Source organism: Stegodyphus dumicola, chromosome X1 (genome assembly GCF_044657685.1).
Source record: "Stegodyphus dumicola isolate Sdum_Otavi_A_Nest chromosome X1, ASM4465768v1".
Taxonomy (NCBI): Eukaryota; Metazoa; Arthropoda; class Arachnida; order Araneae; family Eresidae; genus Stegodyphus; species Stegodyphus dumicola.
In genome coordinates, this window is record NC_140780.1 from 122,933,947 (window position 1) to 122,952,520 (window position 18,574).

The 18,574-nt window shown below is 33.3% G+C and overlaps 1 protein-coding gene across 5 annotated transcripts in view; it reads right to left on the reverse strand.

The window, feature by feature from the left end:
- Positions 1-5,431: 5,431 nt before the first annotated feature.
- Dus4 (Dihydrouridine synthase 4) overlaps positions 5,432-18,574 on the reverse strand; it is a 92,228-nt gene continuing 79,085 nt past the window's right edge. For all 5 annotated transcript variants that reach the window (XM_035354605.2, XM_035354598.2, XM_035354580.2 and 2 more), the window contains one exon: positions 5,432-8,869. In XM_035354605.2, coding sequence (XP_035210496.1) covers positions 8,586-8,869 — 284 coding nt within the window. In that variant the 3' untranslated portion in view covers positions 5,432-8,585. The remainder of the gene's footprint in view (positions 8,870-18,574) is intronic.

The following is an 18,574-nucleotide window of genomic DNA, read 5'->3' on the forward strand; positions in this document are numbered from 1 at the left end:
CTTTCTCACAGGACGGCATCTCCAATAGCCACAACATGCACGTGTGAGCAACTCACAACTCACACGGCCAACGTCCACATGCATTCCAAACCCGCTTCTCCGTGAATGTGTGAACAGGCATTGTTAACGACTACCTACCTCATAGGCCCATACCTCTTACCTGCACGTACAAATGGCTTATGTTATATTTTTCTGCAGGAGGTGCTACCGGAATTGCTGCAGGATGTTCCGACTGTAGTTCGTGATCGCATGGAGTTCCAGCATGATGGTGCACCAGCCCATAGCCACGTGCGAGTCCGCAATTACTTGGATGGGACATTTCCGGGCTGATGGATTGGCCGTAGTGGACCCATTCGATGGCCACCCTGTTCGCCAGATTTATCGAGCTTGGATTTTTTTTATGGGGCCATCTGAAGAGCATCATTTACGATACTGCCGTTGACTCACTGGAGGACTTCGTCGCACGACTATCCATTGCGGCTGCACGCGTGCGCGAAATGCCTGTCGTTTTTGAAAATGTTCGTCATTCCCTTCTGCGATGTTACCAAGCATGTGTTACTGCTGGTGGTCGCAATTTTGAACATTTATTTGTGAATACTCTATTGTTACAAAGAAGCACTTTGCGTTGATTTTGTACATAAATACATTTTTCTCTCGTGTCGTTTTTTTTTTTTTTTTTTTGCGTTCCTGCCTTAAACCCGTCACTTTAGACCCTATATTCCTATAAAAAAAAATGCATGTTTTAGTACGCTCGACCACCCCTCCAAGTTTGTCCCATGATTTATGAAACATCCTGTATATAGAGAAAACCACGAAATTTATAATACAAATGAAACTGGTCTGTTTTACAGATCATTACCAGAAAACACATTAACGTTTAAAAATGAAAAAACAGCTGGTTTTAAAAATTTGAAGAAATGAGTTATTGTGTTTTTAACGTGCAGTATGGATGCAATATGTAAGAAGACGTTCATTGGTTATTGGAAAATGCGGAAAACCTCGATGATTAACCCTTTCCGGCACGCTACCTTTTACAGTCGGAGTTTTAATTAAAAAAAAAAAAAAGGTAGGCAGTCTAATTAAGCCTAGAGTACACAAGTAAAATTTTGTGAAGATAGCACTTATCGTTTTAATTCTGTGGGCACACTGATTGAATAGAGCTTCGAAAAAAGTGCTGAAACGAACATCGCTGTCAATGAACTGACCGATGAGATGCGGTGAAACAAAGAATACAGACTCTCAGTTGTCCTAGATTATCGGTGAGCCCGTTCTGGGCACACCTAGGGTTCGCCGTTTGATTTTAGGCAAAATTTCAAGGTAAAGATTTAAAATTAATATAGAATAAGGAGATTAGCATACAGCCCAAAAATAATACAGAAATTTCTTTTCAAACAATTCATTTATACCCTAAAAAAATCTGGTGGATGGAAGATTTCTTTGAAAAATGAGGGTCTTAAAAAACTAAACATGGCTAATATATATATGGTGGTTTGTGTTGAGCTGCCATCTACTATAAATAAAGAAGGTTCAGAGAGACAGCAGTTTGTATTTAAAGGATGAGGAAAGCATAGTTGCGCAAAAATGAATACAATGCATACAGTATGGAATCAAACAAAAAAAGGCTTTATTGAACCCATATTATCTTTACACGATTGCCTGTACAAGAGGAAGAATAACAAGCAGATGTTCCTTAGTATGGGATATGCCCTCCCCTTACTGCAAAGGTTGCTTCGCACCGTCTTTCCATACTCAGCACCAGATTGTCCAACAGACCTTAAGGTAAGAGTGCCCATTTTTCAATCAGCATCTGTCACAGTTGTTGGGTGTTCCCCGGAGGATGTAGTCGTGCTGCAAGGTGTCTCCCCAAAGCATCCTACACATGTTGTATGGGATTTAAATCAGGGAAGTACCCTGGCCGATCAATTCGAGTGATAACTTCACTTTCCAGTAGCTTCCGAACAGCAGGAATCCGGTGTGGCCGTGCATTGTCATCCATAAAAACGAAGTCTGCTACAATGGCACCTCGGAACAGACGCACATGGGGAAAGATCACCTCCTGACATAATGCCTCTCCAGACGAGAACTCCAGGACCACCGTAACGGTCCTTTCTGTGATGTTACTGGGATGAAACCGTGTCCCGACCTCTCTCCAAATCAACTGGCGTTGAGAATCGCTTGTGGCACTAAAACGACTTCCATCTGTAAAGAGGACACGACTCCATTGATGAGATGACCAGTTTTTGTGTTCCTTGCACAACTCTAAATGGTGGCCAACTTTCAAAGGGATGCAGCGTTCAGGACGACGAGCGAATAGGCCAGCTTTGTAAAGGCGTCTGGACACAGTAAACCGCGACATTTGTCGCTCTGTTGCTGAGCTATGGAGCTTGCTAACTGGTTTCGGGCTCTTTTCGCCTGCAGGACGATATATCGGTTATAAGGTATTTCTCCTGCCTTCTTGGTGTGGTGGTGTGCACGCTGGGGGCGTATTCCAGAGGTTCGCGGTTGGATTCCTGGCGAAGGCGTTGCTCAATTTTCATTTCTCCTACTTCCAAAATACCTAATGTCTCAACAGTGGCGCCAGACCTAAAAAAAGGTGGTGGATGATGACTCTCCACACCCAGGATTTGGCGATTGAGTTCCCTAAAAACTCAAGTCGTCCTTTAAAAGTTGAAATATATAAGGTATTTTTCCCGCTTTCTTGGCATGCCTTCGTAGTGTGGTGGTCTGCAAGTTGGGCGCGTATTCCTGACGTCCGTGATTTGATTCCCGGCGAAGCCGTTGCTCATTTTTCATTTCTCCTGCTTCCAAAATGCCTAATGTCTCTACAGGGTCATTCACTGCAGTTGTTTTCCTGAGGTGGCCATCGCCAACCTTTCTAACAACTGTACCTATGGTTTGGAAGGCTTTCCAAGCACGTGAAGCGACTCTTTTGTTGGTTCCGAACTCTTCAGCTGCACTGATTACACTACGTCCCTCCTCCAGCTTTCCGATCATTCTTTAACGTGTGAAGTCATCCAGGTCAATTCTTCTAGCCACATACAGCGAAAAAGGAAAGCTGCAATCTCGGTGATGTAAGGTAAAAACGCCGCTGAACTTTCTCAGCTTTAGCATGCAGCATCCAATTTTTCGGGCAACAGAGTATAGATCACAACGCGTCGCTCTTTTAAACCAACGATCGGTCTGACCAACTACTTCCTATTTGCCTCTGGCCAGTGCTTACTGTAATCTGAGTGTGTCAATGTTCTTAGGACTACTGGGAAATACTAAAGTTGGACAGTACTGAAATGTCAGTCTAAAAGCATACTGGTCTACTGGAGTGACAAACTAAAATATCTGAACTGAAAGACTGATATCTCTGCTTGCGATAGTTGACGATAAGTGGCACGTTGATGAAATCGAGGCAATGAAATATCAAATCACAGGGCATAATCGCGTTTCTGAAATCTTAATGTGACATAAAAAATTGCATTCCATCAGTCTTTTTTTTTTTTTTTTTTTTTTTTAAATCATTTAATACTTCGCAAATGTCCCTATTTAAAGCTACATTCTTAAAAGTGTGACCATTTGCATGTCTTAGCTATACCCACTGTTCTCCTAATTTGCATAATCTTACGGTTTTTCCTACTTGACGATGCAGTTCCAATGCTGAGCATGTTCGATGAACTTACCTTTAATTTAATAAAATGAAAATGATTTTACAAAATTTAATTCTAAATAATTGTCATTAATTCCTAGCTAATTAAAACGGATGCCAAAACGAAACAAAAGTACTAAACAATTAATTGAAAGAAAACAAAAATCAAAACCGATGTATGAAAATTCGCTTTTAAATTAAAATTTGACAATACTCTTACAGTAGCATGACATGTCACTGAAGGAAAAGGACTGTAATTTTACTACTTTTAAGGAGCATGTATAATACCTTATTTCTTTGATTCTATGCAGTTTATCTCCCCCCCCCAAATAAATGTCGCTAAACATAGGGTGCACTTTAGAATCGATGGTGGTGTGTTAGAATTGCATATATTCTAAATTGTTAGTTATTCCAAAATACTTAATTTCCCCAAACATTTCTTTAAACATATTTTATTGTTATTAAGAAATCAAAATCGAGTATTAAAGTATCTTTTAGATTCATTTGAACATTTAATTACATTTATTTGATCGGTTTGGAGTCACAGTTCTTTTTTGTGTTTATGGTAACCGTTGTGCCTTAGAATCAATGATACCTTAGAAATGAAGAAATATGGTATACACATTGCAGATCTAAAATTTGCTCACACCCTTTTAATTTTTGCTGTAAACTAGTTAGGATTATTGTTTTGTACCACAAGTTTGATGAATAATCTGTTTTCTTCAGAAATTCTATTGAAAATTAAGTAATCTGACTATATCTTTCAAGTCATTATTTTAAGATTTTTCTTAATATCTCACTTTACTATTTATATTTGCTTCATGATTTCCTTTTTAGTAAGTTAGAAATATCAAAGTCTTACATAATTTCAAAAACTGGTATAAAAAATCGGCTTCTAAGCCATTTGTAAATTTATACTTCTCAGCAGTACAGCTACTGGAGATCTGAGGCTAGACTCGAATATCTGTGAGGCTTCTATCCCTTTAAATAATATAAAAAATCGACTAATTATTTTCCTAATAGGGAAATAACTAAATTTAATACATTTTAAAGAAAATATTAAAGCTGACAAAAGTAAGACTGAAAGTTAATGCATCATGCAGTTTTCCAAATAAAGTTGGAACAATGGACTATTACAGTACTAATCTCTCCCATTACAAAAGTTAAATTCCGTTTATGGCATTGATATTTAAACTATTAATCATGCTCGGATAAGCATTATTCTAAGTTAAAAATTACTACAGAACAAACCAATGATTCATTAAATTGTTCTCATTCTTAATCACACTCTCTCTCTTTTGCAAATAGTGTATACCATTCTATAAGGTTTGTTGAAGGCTTTCGAAAGGCAAAAACAGGATAAATAAAAATAAATGGAAGTAATAAAATGTTAAGATATTAGTTAGTTTTTTTGCTATATAGTTATATTAGTTAGTTTATAATAGTTTTATTAGTTAGTAATATTAGTTAGTTTCCGAGAAGGTTTTGCATTGTGCAGCAGCATCATGTCAAAAAAATTGGAAATTGACTTAAATCTGCTTTAGAAGAATGTTCTGTTTATTTAACTATTTATAATATGCAAATATTTAATACCATTTTCTAAATTTTACAGTCTTTGGCTAAATTTTATTTTGTATTTTTATCAACACTTTCATACTAACAAAATCCTGAGTAAGGAAGGAAAGCTTTAATTTATCAAAGTGCTTTTAAAGACAATGAAGCTAAAACTGATAATAAATATTCACACTATTGTGTGGATAAGTTCAGTAACATACCATATACCAATGCAAAACAAAATTAAATACAAATATTTATTGATTAAAAATTGGTTAAATCTTCATATAAAGTTATACACATATTCACAGTAGATTAATATAATTCAGATCAAATAAAATTTAATAAGAAAAATTAGGCTGAACATCACGAGGGGTGGGTAATACAATTTGTATAATTTAAATGTTATTAATTCAATAAATTTCACTTATCTGCAGAATAACACTTTTATTAGAACACACTAAAAATTAAAAACTGGGAGACACAAGAAATGTAATGAAAAACTGAGAGAGTTGGCAGCTAAGCTGAATCTCCAGAACAATTTTCAATTTTCATTACATCAGTCAGCAACTTCAGAATCTATCACTAAGTAGCACTGCATATTTTATGGAAAATAACTTTTTCTGTACTTTTTTTTCCTATATAATTTTATAAATACAGTCCAATACTGTAGGACTCAAGCAGCAGGGATATGAAAATTATAAAAAATTTCTTATTAAAGAAAGGTCAGTTATCAAACATTTGTACATCATTAGCTATTAATTTGGAAGAACTGAAGTCTCCCACTTCTGAAGAGCTTGAGGTATGCATTTAATCACATTCAAATCTCTATCTATGTAATTTTCAAGAAAACAGTTTTTGCAGAACTAATACTATTTCAATTAGTTTTTGCCATTCTATATTTGAAAAGATTGCTACAATGTGTAACTAATAACATAAGAGCACTTCATAAAGTAAGAAAACTAGATCAAATTACAAAGCACAAACTTCAGGGAAAATATATAGGTGCCTAATTTTTAATCAGAATAATAAAATAAATTTTTTTAAAAAAGGTAAGTTGGAATCTTAGTGGTAAATGTTTTCAGTAAGAGTGGTAGATTAAAAACAAATGGGGGCACCTAAACTGAACATTTAGGGCCCTTCAATTTAAGACATGATTATGTTTATATTATGTTATATTATGTTTTATTTATATTATGTATATATTATGTTATAATTAAAAAATAGTCGATGATTTTGGGGCCCTTCACTATTATGACCCTATAAATCTGTCTGCAATATGTAAAAACAGGCTCCTTGGAAATTTTTGTTACTTCCCAATGCATTTTCTGAAGAACAAAGAATTTAGCATTTTTATCACTTTGGCTTGAAAGGAAAGTTGAAGCTACGATAATGTAATTAAAATTACATTATGTTAATGAAAATATTGCAGACAATTCATATCTCGTTGCTTTTCAGCATTATTTACACTTTATGAGACTGTTTCAGGAAAATAAATTAACTGGATTAAATGAATATATTTTAGGGATTAAAAATTCTCCAGATAATATAATGCAATTGTAATCTTAAATTTTGACTCCAGTTGTTTCATCCAATACTTTTCATACATCACTCCTATACGAAAACTAATTTTCATCTAAAATCATACGAAGCCATATTTTGATTCTTAAATGCAAGAGTGATATCTTTAAACAGGTTATGTAACCAAAATTTTTGATACATATATTATTAAACTTACCTTAACACCTTGTAGACAAGACCAACAATTTCACCATAAATTATGGCCAAATTTTATCTCTAACCTAATGTATAGAAAACTGTAAGAATCCATTATTTTGAAATGCTAAATAATTATTTCCCTCCTTTTGAGCTCTAAACTGCCTATAAACAACTGAAATATAATTAATTTTAATACATATTTGGCTGACATGAAAAACATAAAACTGACCGGTGATAAACATAAACTGTGTGGTGACCGGGTGTGAAAGAATAGTCCCAATGTAGCTCATGCATGTCATAAAAGGTGACTAAAATGGGTACCCAGTGTCTGGGGGTTATAGCTGGGCATCCCTCCCTCCAAGGGGTTTATAAAAATGGAGGCCTGGCCCTCCAGGTTGGGGGTTGAGTGGAAGGCCAATCCCCTTGCCATGTAAAAACTTGATTCAGAAATCTCAAAAGGAACCTTCTGGACTGACACATTCCTGATGACCTGGCTTGGACTGGTACAACAAAATGGTATGTGGAGAATTCTCTGTAATCATGAACTATATAGAAAATATTGGAAATATGGTGAAAATGATATTGTGAGAATCATAAAGGCATCTAGTATCAGATGGCTGGGCCATGTGTTTAGATATGATGATGCATTTCCAACCAAAAGATAACCTTTTCGAGAATTGAGGGAGTAAGACGAAAAGAAAGACCACCCACTAGATGGATAGATAATGTCGACCAAGATTTAAGGTTAATTGGAGTTAACTGATGGAAGGCTATTGCGCTGAATGGGGTCAGGTGGAGGAAACGTGGAGAGACAGTCTTGCCTGTAACAGGCTGTGGATCTTATGAAGAAGAAAAACATAAAATTAGGAGATCCAATACCAGAATATAAAATTTGAAATTTCAAGAAAGGGATAAGGAAAGATGCCTTTTAAGTGCTTTGTCCTTTTGCTCACACATAAAGTCTTTATGAATCTTCACTATTTATTGCACTTTCATAAATTACAATAGAAAATGCAGAATTTCCATGAAACTTACTTTCATTTTGAGGCACTTATTCCAATATTTAACTTTGTTTAATATACGGGAAAATTTTCTTGAAAGTAACAAAGAAACTTAAAAAATGTAATAAAACAATCTGGGAAAAATAACAACTGCCCCAAATGGGAGGTCTACAGCACAAAATTTTAGAACAGAAAGGCAAACTTTATTTAAATTTCTGAAACACATGCTCTTACTGCTTATTAAAAAAATAGTAAAATAGTAAAATTTATCAAAACAAAATGTAATGAAAACATGAACTCTTACTTCCTATTAAAACGAAAAAGATGAAGCAATAAAAATATTACACAAGTAGGTCATGTTTTGCTAATTAAGAAATGAAAAATAAATTATATCAAGAACAGGTGGCAAAAAATACTAGATTATTATTGGTATAAAAATGTTCTGTATGGTACCAGATTTTCTTAAATTAGTTCTTGTCTACAAGGCGTTAAATTTTCAATATGCTTTCACGGCTTACTCTTTGCTATCTGCACATTACAGTATTCCTAGAAACTCGAAATTTTGCATTATACAGATAAATGCTGAACTAAAATTAGATGCATAACATTTCCATGTTGGCAATATTTGAAGCAATTATAAAATTTGAATCCAATATTTAAAAGCACTTTTTTAAAAATTATTGAGTATATGAATTCATATGATCAACAACTGAAGTTAAAGCCGTATATGAGTTTAGATGATCAACAACTGATGCTAAAGCAGTATATGAGTTAAAAAGCTTTCTTTCATGTTTGGGCATTACCCTTTCAAGCATAAACATTAAATGATGATGCATATTAGTGAAAGATGTTCCAAATGATACAGACAAATTAATCCAGTCTCGAATGCAACAAGCAGAAGTAATTTCAGTCCCAGTAAAAAGAGATGGATTTTGAAGTAATCCTCTAGCTGACATCACACCTAAATTTTAAAAAGAAGAGTAATCAAAATTCCTAAATATATAACAAAATTGAATGTATAACAATAAAATGGGCACAGAGTCAGGAAAATGTTTTGGTTTTCTAGTTGGCAGCTTAAATTTTAAGGAAAGTTGATAAAATTTGGAAACAGTAAAAATTAAAAATCTCAAACAATTAAAAAAAAAGTATAATATGTTTTTGCCACTTATAACATTTTATTACAAAAACACATTTATTTATATCAATTACATTCATACAATTTTTATAACTAATTATATTCAATGTTTTAAAATTTCTCGAAAAACTGATTGTAATCAATCAGCCTTAAAGTCAAAATTTCTCTTTTGGGGATTCTGATTTATTCTATTACTCATCAATGCAAAACATAAATTAAGAGAATAAAATATACAGAATTTTTATTTGTCAAACTTTACACAAAGATTTAAAGAAATTATTTCTAAACTATCAATCAATGAAATTATGAATGTAAAATTTTTAAAAATTAAACCTTTACACTTTAGGCATGATTTTTTTTACATTATTTATACATCAAATTTACATGTTAAAAAAAGCATACTTTCTCCACAAGGAATAACTTTTAATTTCTCAAACACATGAATATCAATGCAAATAGCTGTACATTTTGTGATATGCTTTCAAATTCTTTAGAAATTTTAACACTCAACAATTCCCCACCCTATATAATGTGTAGATGAGCCAGTTGCCCTTAGAAAATCCTCCACGAGGGCAGCCCCCTTAGACAGATAGCCCTAGTGTGCTTTGCTATAATCAACTAAACAGAAACCAATACCTGATGGAATATTTTATACCTTTCTTTTCCTTTCTGCAATAATCTACTATATAAAAGTTTTATACTGGTATTTATGTAAACCAAAAATGCTGAAGAAAAATCCTAATGGTTAAGCTGCTTTTTTTACTACTACAGTTAAACGATTCTTCACTACTTACTGACAAATCTACTAGAATTACCAAGACTGTCCGATGACCTATATAATAACCACAGATATCACATCCCAAAGTGATGGTTTAAAATAAAATGTAGTTAGCACACCAATCTGAAGATAATACAAATTTAAAAGTATAACAGGGGAAAAAAAAAAAAAAAAAAAAAACGGCGGCTTGTAGGCAATTCAGACTACATTACGAAGTTCCAATTGAATCCCAAATACAAATTCAACACACCCTATTCAAACTTGGCTTAGGTTTAAGTATTCGAAAAGCAGTTTGCTGGGGATTTAGCTAATAAACTAAACCAGCAGAGAAGCAAATTAAAGTGGCAACCCACCTATGCTGCCCCACACCCAAGAACTTTGCTTTAAATAATTTGCGTTCTGTAGGAAGTGCACCAAAGTATAAGTACAACCAAATTAATATTATAACTGGGTTAATTAACACAAAACTTTACATGGTTACTAAAATTTTTAACAACTTTTGCAAAATTTTGTTTAGAAGAATGTATATGTATATTTATTTTCAGAACAATCAGTTTCCTTTTCACAAAATTTCATACTTTTTTGTTACTTTATCTTTCATCATCATAAGGTTTGGTTAGCTTTATTCGATTATGGCTAAGCATGCAAGGGCTATGAGAAGGGATACCTTTAAGGAAGACTTTCTAAGGGAACTAGGTCATGCTCATGTTAGACATGGGAAAAAATACAAAAACATGCACGCAACCAGCCTGTTCACTTGGAATACAACGTTGATTAAACTACCAGTGTTCATTGACTTTTCTGCTTTACTACACTGGTGGGCTACCATATGTGGGATACTTGCATTTTAGTTAAATATTTAACATAGGTACCAACTATGCAGGGGCACCATCATCTTAGGCTGTGTGATGCATGCCTATAAATATGAAATTGTGTACAAAGAATTATTATTTTTCAACTTAATCATACAGTAAAATCTTTATTAATGACTTTAAGTATATAGTTTTTGCATTGTACTATTAATTAGAATTCCAAATTCAAAACAGAACGAGTAATGCATTGTTAGAACTCTCTAAATTCTGCCTCTACATGCTAGCATCATTAATAAAATAATGCATTTCAGCATGCAGTGTGCACCCCCGGGGCTCGACGTAGAGAACTTTGCAAAGCTACTAGCTAGGATCTGTACCTAGGCAGTCTCGGTCACAGGGGTATAAAATTTATGAGATTGTCTAGAGGTTCTGGAGGCCCTGGAAAGGTCATTCACTTCCTAGCCCGGTGGACTGGCAAGTCCTAATGTGGTGTAGCACCCTCAGATTCGCTGGGTAATGTCCCACTGTGACGGGCAGCCTGAGCGACTAAAAGGTAGCAAATCTGACAACCAGTGTCACCCAAAGCTAGTGGTCACCAACTGGTGTTCCGTGATAACTTTTTGCTGGTCTGCAGAAAAACTGGGACATTATTTATATTGTTATGAAGATTCAGTTTAAAAAAGGACGAGTAACAAAACCTATTATGGAATATGGATTATACTTCTTTAAAATTTTAGCTACCACTTTTAGCAAAATTCTTTCTGAATTTAGTGACTTTTTAGCTACTTTTGCAGGTGTATCTAGCAACATTTGAAAGTGAGGGTTGGCATCCATGGATATGCTGCTGTTATCAACATTAGTGCAAACTGGAATTCTCTTTCATTTTGAATTACAAATATATGCTATTGTAGTCGTTAATAACACAGTTTTTCTCCATATCAATAGGCAGCTTGATGGATTTTTATGAATGGAACTTGATGGAATTATAAACAAGAATGCAGATGGTTCATTCATTTTTGTTTACAAGTGCATCACTAGAAGTTTCTGTTTTTGTTTTGTCTTAACTGTTGATCGATGGCACTATTGCTGATTAAGCGATGATTCTTATGTTTACATTAATTAAAAATTGGCAGCATAACACTATCAGTTTATTGATATTGCTTTGCATTTGCAATTTGTTCTTGCTTTTCAAGAAGTTCTTTTCAGCGATACGGAAATGTGAAGCTTTCTGTACAAGAAAGTAAGATTTTTGTACTTTTTCAATGTGAACGAAAAATGTGTAGTTTGCTGATTATTACTTTATAAACGTATTTACCTTTTTTTTTTGCAATTCATATTAGTGGTCCGCCAAATATAAAATTATATATGTAGTGGTTCGTGAAGTTCTATGGCCGCTGCCCTAGGCGACGCATCCTTCTCTCCAAGGTGCGAGGGTGGAGGTTGAACCTCTGTGCCTGGTTCTATGGGGTGAAGGAACCTGCAGTGTGATTCAGTCTCAGGAAGCAGGGAAGCCCTCATCTTACTTACTTCGGTTTGTGCAGCATATGCAGCACAAAGGGAAAACTTTATCCCTCACTTTCTTCTGCAACATACCATACCCAGATTTTCCTTATTTTTGATCTTCCTTCCTGCATGCTGCCTCCATACAGCAATCAAGCAAGAAGAAATGAGTACAGTCAAAAGTCGTTAATTCGGACACCCATAATCCAGACCTCAAAGCTACAAACTTTCTGCGCATGCGTCGCACTGACGCATGCGCGTAAGACATTTACGGCTGCGAATATGAGTGTGCGCATGTGCGTAATACGTTTACGCTTGCGCGTTTAATGTATAACGGACAAGCTAAGCTAAAATTATCTAATTCAGTTAATGTTGCAGATAGCGTTGTTCCTGAATCTTCGAATTGGATCCGGCTTATTATTTTTTGCAAAGCTTGAACTTTCGATTATGTCAAATAAAATTTCCGATATGTATTTACTATTATGTAAAGGATCTACTAAGCGAAAGTATGTTTAGAAGTCTATTAAAAAAAATTGGAATTGTTGTAAAAAATGGATAAAGGCACATCCTTCGTTTCTCAAACCATTCCGAAATCTGTTTATCAATTTCACGCTGCTCTGCAGCTCGGGGGAGGGGGGGACGCCGAAACGCCACGGCGCGCAATTAATTGGAAGTTAATCTGTCAGCACTATCCTTATCTTCAGGGCAGATGTTTTTATTTTATTTCGCCTATAATTCCTTACTAAATGCAGTATTTCATCTCGATGTACTCCGTCTTTGATATGATTTAAATCAAATTCCTCGTCATTATAATTCGCTTCCGATAAAGAAGAAAGTGATACAGAGGCTATTGAAAACGAAAAAATTTCGATTGACAAATTAGTCGGTATTCTCGACACAGCAATTATAGGACTTTAACAGCGGAACTTTGTAACTGAAGAAGAAATTATGTCTGTTTATAGAATTAAAGAGAATGTATTATCACATAAAAAATGAAGCAACTTAAACAACTTACATTGAAAGAAATGTTTAATAAAGTAAATAAATAAATATTAAGCTTTTTTTTTTTGTTAATTTTGATACCCTTTAGATCATAATTGTTCTTTATTTCATAAATTACGGTTTCATCTTTTTAATTTTATAATTTCTGCATGCCATCCTACCAGATTTAAACTGATGATCCATAATCCGGAAAAATCGATAATCTGGAATTGCCGAAGACCCGACAAGTCCGGATTAACGACTTTTGACTGTATTTGTTGTTTAGCACAGAATTTGGAGCAATTTGTATTGCATTTTAGAGATTACTATTATGCAAAGGCAAGTTTTCTGTTTCTGAAGTTTACATTTAAGTTTAAAGTTGTTTACTTAAAGCTGACTTATTTTATAGATGTTTATTCTTATTTTTGAGATTGTTTCAAAATTCCACAAGATAATGTATTAAATGTGTAATTTTAAGTGAAGCATTCAATGAAACGGGGGGGGGGCTTTCAAAGGACTTAATTCAATCGATATTTTGACCATGCTCTGAAATATAAAAATTACTTAAAAATGATAAAATTTAACAAGTGCAGCAAGTATAAAGGTAAAAATGCCACACATATTCAAACTACAAATTGCAAGAAAACTAGTTAATTAATAGTTTATAATGTTACAGAAAGGTATTCTTTTGCTATGATCATTAGTTATGAATTTAAAAAGTTCACTGTCTTATAAGTATTTATTTTAAACATGAAAAATTTCGCTCAGATCAAGACTTAAACTCAGCTGATGTCTGGTTCCAGTGCTTCTCAGTTTTTGAAGTGAAATCACAATTCCAGCCAGAGTGCACAGGAGCTTCAAATCTGACAAACTCTATTGTACACTTGAATTGCTATATTAATGGAGAATATTATGAACAAAAAATATTAATGCCACATTCTATTTAGCAGTTAATAAAACTTATCTTGGTATTAAAACATGCTTGGTATTAGAACGAATGACTGAATTTCTACAGGGAGACCGAAACACATGGTAAAACTTCAGCAGCTGAGAAAGAAAACCTTCCTTGTCAAAATGCGAACACTCGAAAATTTTTTATGAGCTATTAATTTAGTCAGGATGTGTTTAAATAGATAAGGAGCAAAAATAAAAATATTTGTTTTTGTTTTATTGTCTCATTGGACTGTACAGCAGTTAGTGGCAGCTGACGATTAGTCTGAATGGCAGGGTGAGGATTTAAATTCCATGTAAGGATTAGTTATTTAGGAGTAATTTAGGATAGAAATTTAGTTGTGTGTTTCTTGCAAGCATAATATCAGACCATCCCTAGTAATGTAACTTGTACAATATTTGGCTATTCTTGAAATATGCATGAGAGGCATGTGTCCAGTTGTTTAAAAAAAAAAAAAAAAAAAAAAGAAAGAAAGAAGGAAGAGGAAAAGAAAGCTTACCTTTCAGTCTCTGCATTATGTCTTATTAACTTATTTTTTCATTTCTTTTATCAGTGTGTTGATTATGCAAACAGATAAAAAAATGCATAAAACTGATATATTTAAGTAAAAGTAGGAAATGTAAGCACAATTTAGCAAGGACATTTCTTATTGCTTGAACTGAATGAGTTCATAAATTGCAATTAGAAAAATCATATGAATACCATATAAAGGATATAGCAGTTTCTTAGTTCATTTCAATCAAAAAGTGTCTGGGGTTTCTTATGTGACACAACAATGAAAAGAATCCAACAAGTACAAAATATAACTTTGAGGCAGATGGCAAATTGTCACTGGTACATCAGGAACGATGCAATTCATCGGGAATTAAATATTGACAAAATCAACGTCTGCTTTGTGAAAATTGCAAGAAAATTCTTCAGAAACATCCATAAAGTAAATAACAGCTCCATCCCACAGCTCGACTACAACTATCAGGATAGAGGCAACAGAAAAAGACCGAAAGCGGTCCTAATACATCTTAACACATAAACTGCGATTATATTTCTTTTCCCCTTGATAATGTATCTTCAAATCTAATTTAAGCACTGAAATATGACTTATCTATAAATAATTATACTCTGTTTTTATTACACGACATAAGTGTCGCCATCTAGGAAGAGTTCTTCGAAATACAACCAAACTCAGGAAAATACAAATTGCCATCTGTTTGGATGCTCAGCCACATAAGGTTTTTTAACTAATTTATGCTGTAACATAGCCAACATAATATCTATATCATCCTTATCCCATTTGAAATAACTATTATTACATTCCATGATCCTTTTGCTTTACTTAAAAATTATTCACATCACCTAATAATAATGTATATTTTGGTTTTACTTTAAACTCCTCCCCCCGGCCAATGTCTGTCTTGCAAGTAGATGCACTTCCTTTTCAGATCCACCATTGGTCAAGACGGCCAGTAGCTCCACCCTTCGCACCAAAGTACGTCCGACCACCGAAGTCAAGCAGCATAAGGGGCGGTCACTACTTGGGAGGGTGACCGCCTGAGAAAACACCTTCAACTCAGATTAGCTGTCGCCACTAAGACGTTAGCACGCAGCATTTCACATTTACACCACCGAACATTCGAACTAGCTCAAAGGACGTGTCTGAAGACTCATAACTTGCAGCTTCACGAGATTTATCTCAACTACGAACTGTTTAACGTTAGGGTAGAAAAAGATATGCCATTTTTGCACAAATTCAACACAGGATGGGTTTCTTTACCCGGGTGCCTGCACACAAGTGTTTCTAACACCTGAGTCTTCAATCAAAAAGCACAGTCACAGCTCACAAAAGGCCAATACACAAAAGAAATAATTTCTCCCCCCTCCCAAACACAATATGTATAAAAAATGTGAAATCAATACCTGTAATTGACTGAAATCAATAAATTAATCATCTTGGGTGAGAAAATGCATACAGCTTTTCATCTCACCAAAGATGTTTTATATTTCATTTATCAATGGTCAATAAATTTTAAGTTAAACTTTAACAATGCAAAATTCAAGACCATGTTCATTGATAGAAAAAATACTACTTATGAAGGATATCAATTGCTTTTAAATAATCCCCTAGAGATGGTGAATGAAATTAAATAGTTAGGTGTTTTGTTGGACAGCAAATAAAACAGGAAAAAGCATATTTCCTACATTTCTAATAAATGTGAGAGACTTCAGTGTGGGCTGAATTGAATTGCATGTAATAGTTTTGGAGTTAAAATGAATGTTAGCACAATTATTTATATACAAGGTATTGTTCCCTTTATTTCATATGGATGTAGAGCTTGGGGATTGTCTCTAAAAAATAAAATTAACTCTAATCATCTGCTTCGAGTTCAAAGACAAATCTTACTGCAAGTTATAAGGAGTTACTGAACTATTAGTTACAATGATGTTTTGTAGGATTTACACCGTTGGATTTGTTTATTCTGACCTATATAGATTACAAGAAGAGTCTTGAAATTGCTCCAATTTTCCTTTTGATCATTCATTGCCCTTTTCTGTTCTTCCTCATTCTTCTGTAAGACAACCAGGTACAGATTCTGGATAAGTATGGACACTGGTGAAAATTCATTCTCAATTGTGTGCTATATGAATAGTAGTAGAATTGATGACAAAGTTGGTTTTGCTTATGTCATTTTTGAGGATGATGTTGAAATTTAGTATCACCAATTTTGTATTAGAAATGAATGTACTGTTTTCATTTGAGTTTCTCTGTATTAATTTTGAAATTAAGTGGATACTTAGCTAGGATGGATGTGTTTCCAGCTATTTAACCTGCATGGATTTACTCTCTTCCCTGGACTTCCTTAAAAATACCTCATCATGTAATGATATTATTGTCAATATACAACAATCTCTCAAAGGTCTGCAGAAGAAGGGTATGCCAGTGTTTTTTACATTTGTCCGTGGTCAATTGGGTAACTATGGAAATGAGAGAACTGATAAAATGATTGAACAATGGAATTGTGAATATATATCTTTTGATAAGGGAAGGGAACTGTTACAATAAAATTCTTCCCAATATATATATATAAGTAGAAAGTAGTAAATCATAAAAACGTGAGACCTAGTTGGTCAAAAACTGCACACATTGAGCTGCAAATTTTAAAATAGATTTACAACAAAAAGAGAGGTTAAAAACCAGCTAGAGCCGTAAAGAACATTTAAACTTCCTAATTCCTGATATTACATGTAAAACAACATTAAATCATCTAAATTAAAGTGAAATCAAAATATGTATGCGAAAGAAAAGCTATCCGTTATACATACAACAGAAAACTTGTACAAGAAAATCAAAAATTGTATGCAGAAAAACTATATACATATTTGTATTTGATTTCATTGTATTATTGAAAGTTGATGTTATTACTTGCGATTTTGCTTTTTTTTTTACTTACAATCTGTAAGCCTCGTATGATACTTTGTAGTGCACAAGGATTTCTTTTTCTTTAAATACAAAAAAAAAAAAAAAAAAAAAAAAAAAAAAAATCACATCTGTTGTGAAATTTCATTATGTTCAAAAAATAAGCAAAAAGCTTGATTCTAATAATAAGTTAATTTGTGAACTTTCTTGAATGCAGAGAAATTTCCATCTTCTAATTCTTTATTTGAAATTTTATTAAATGTATATAATACTAGTCCTATGAATTATTTAAATTTAATGTTCTCTATTTTCCTCTTGAGCCTGAAAATGAACATAAATTTAAACCACGTGTAAATACCATCAGTATTTGTAACAAGATAAGTGAATTTTTATTACGTTTATTTCATTATTTCATATGCTGTGCAATATTTAATGACAGATTAATATGCAAATACCATAGCCAACTTTCAAATACATTCAAATCTAAATTCCATTCATAAATACACGTCTTTAAAATTTGGTGTCCAGAAGCATGTCCTTTATGAAAACTCTGGATATGCCCCTGCAACTCTGATATATGAAACACAGAGAAGTTTTTACACTGAATAGAACATAATTTCAAATAATTTAAAACTTAAAAATCTAAGTTAAAAATAGCTTTATAGCTTTTTAAAATAAGCTCATCAGACTGTCTATAATATGATTTCAATGTAAAATACAATGATTTAATATTTAATGCATTATTTTAAATTCTATGTTCTTTAGCTAATTTCATTCCCCTTTTGTAAATTTTTAAATGTAATTCTAACTTTTTAATGTAAATGTTATTAAACATCTTTGTAATTTTTTCATTCCATTTTGTAATTTTATACTGATTATATCTCAAAGAAAAGCTTTCATTTATTAAAGTACTTTTAAAAAATGATGAAAATAAATTAGAAATCAGAGTGCATATTACCATGTGGATAAAATTAGTAAAGCTCCATTTATAAGATTTCAAGCAAAATTAAATACAAAAAATTACCCATTAAACATAACTTAGGTCTGTATAAAACACTTATGAAAGCTTTATCAATTTTACTGTGCTGAAAATCAC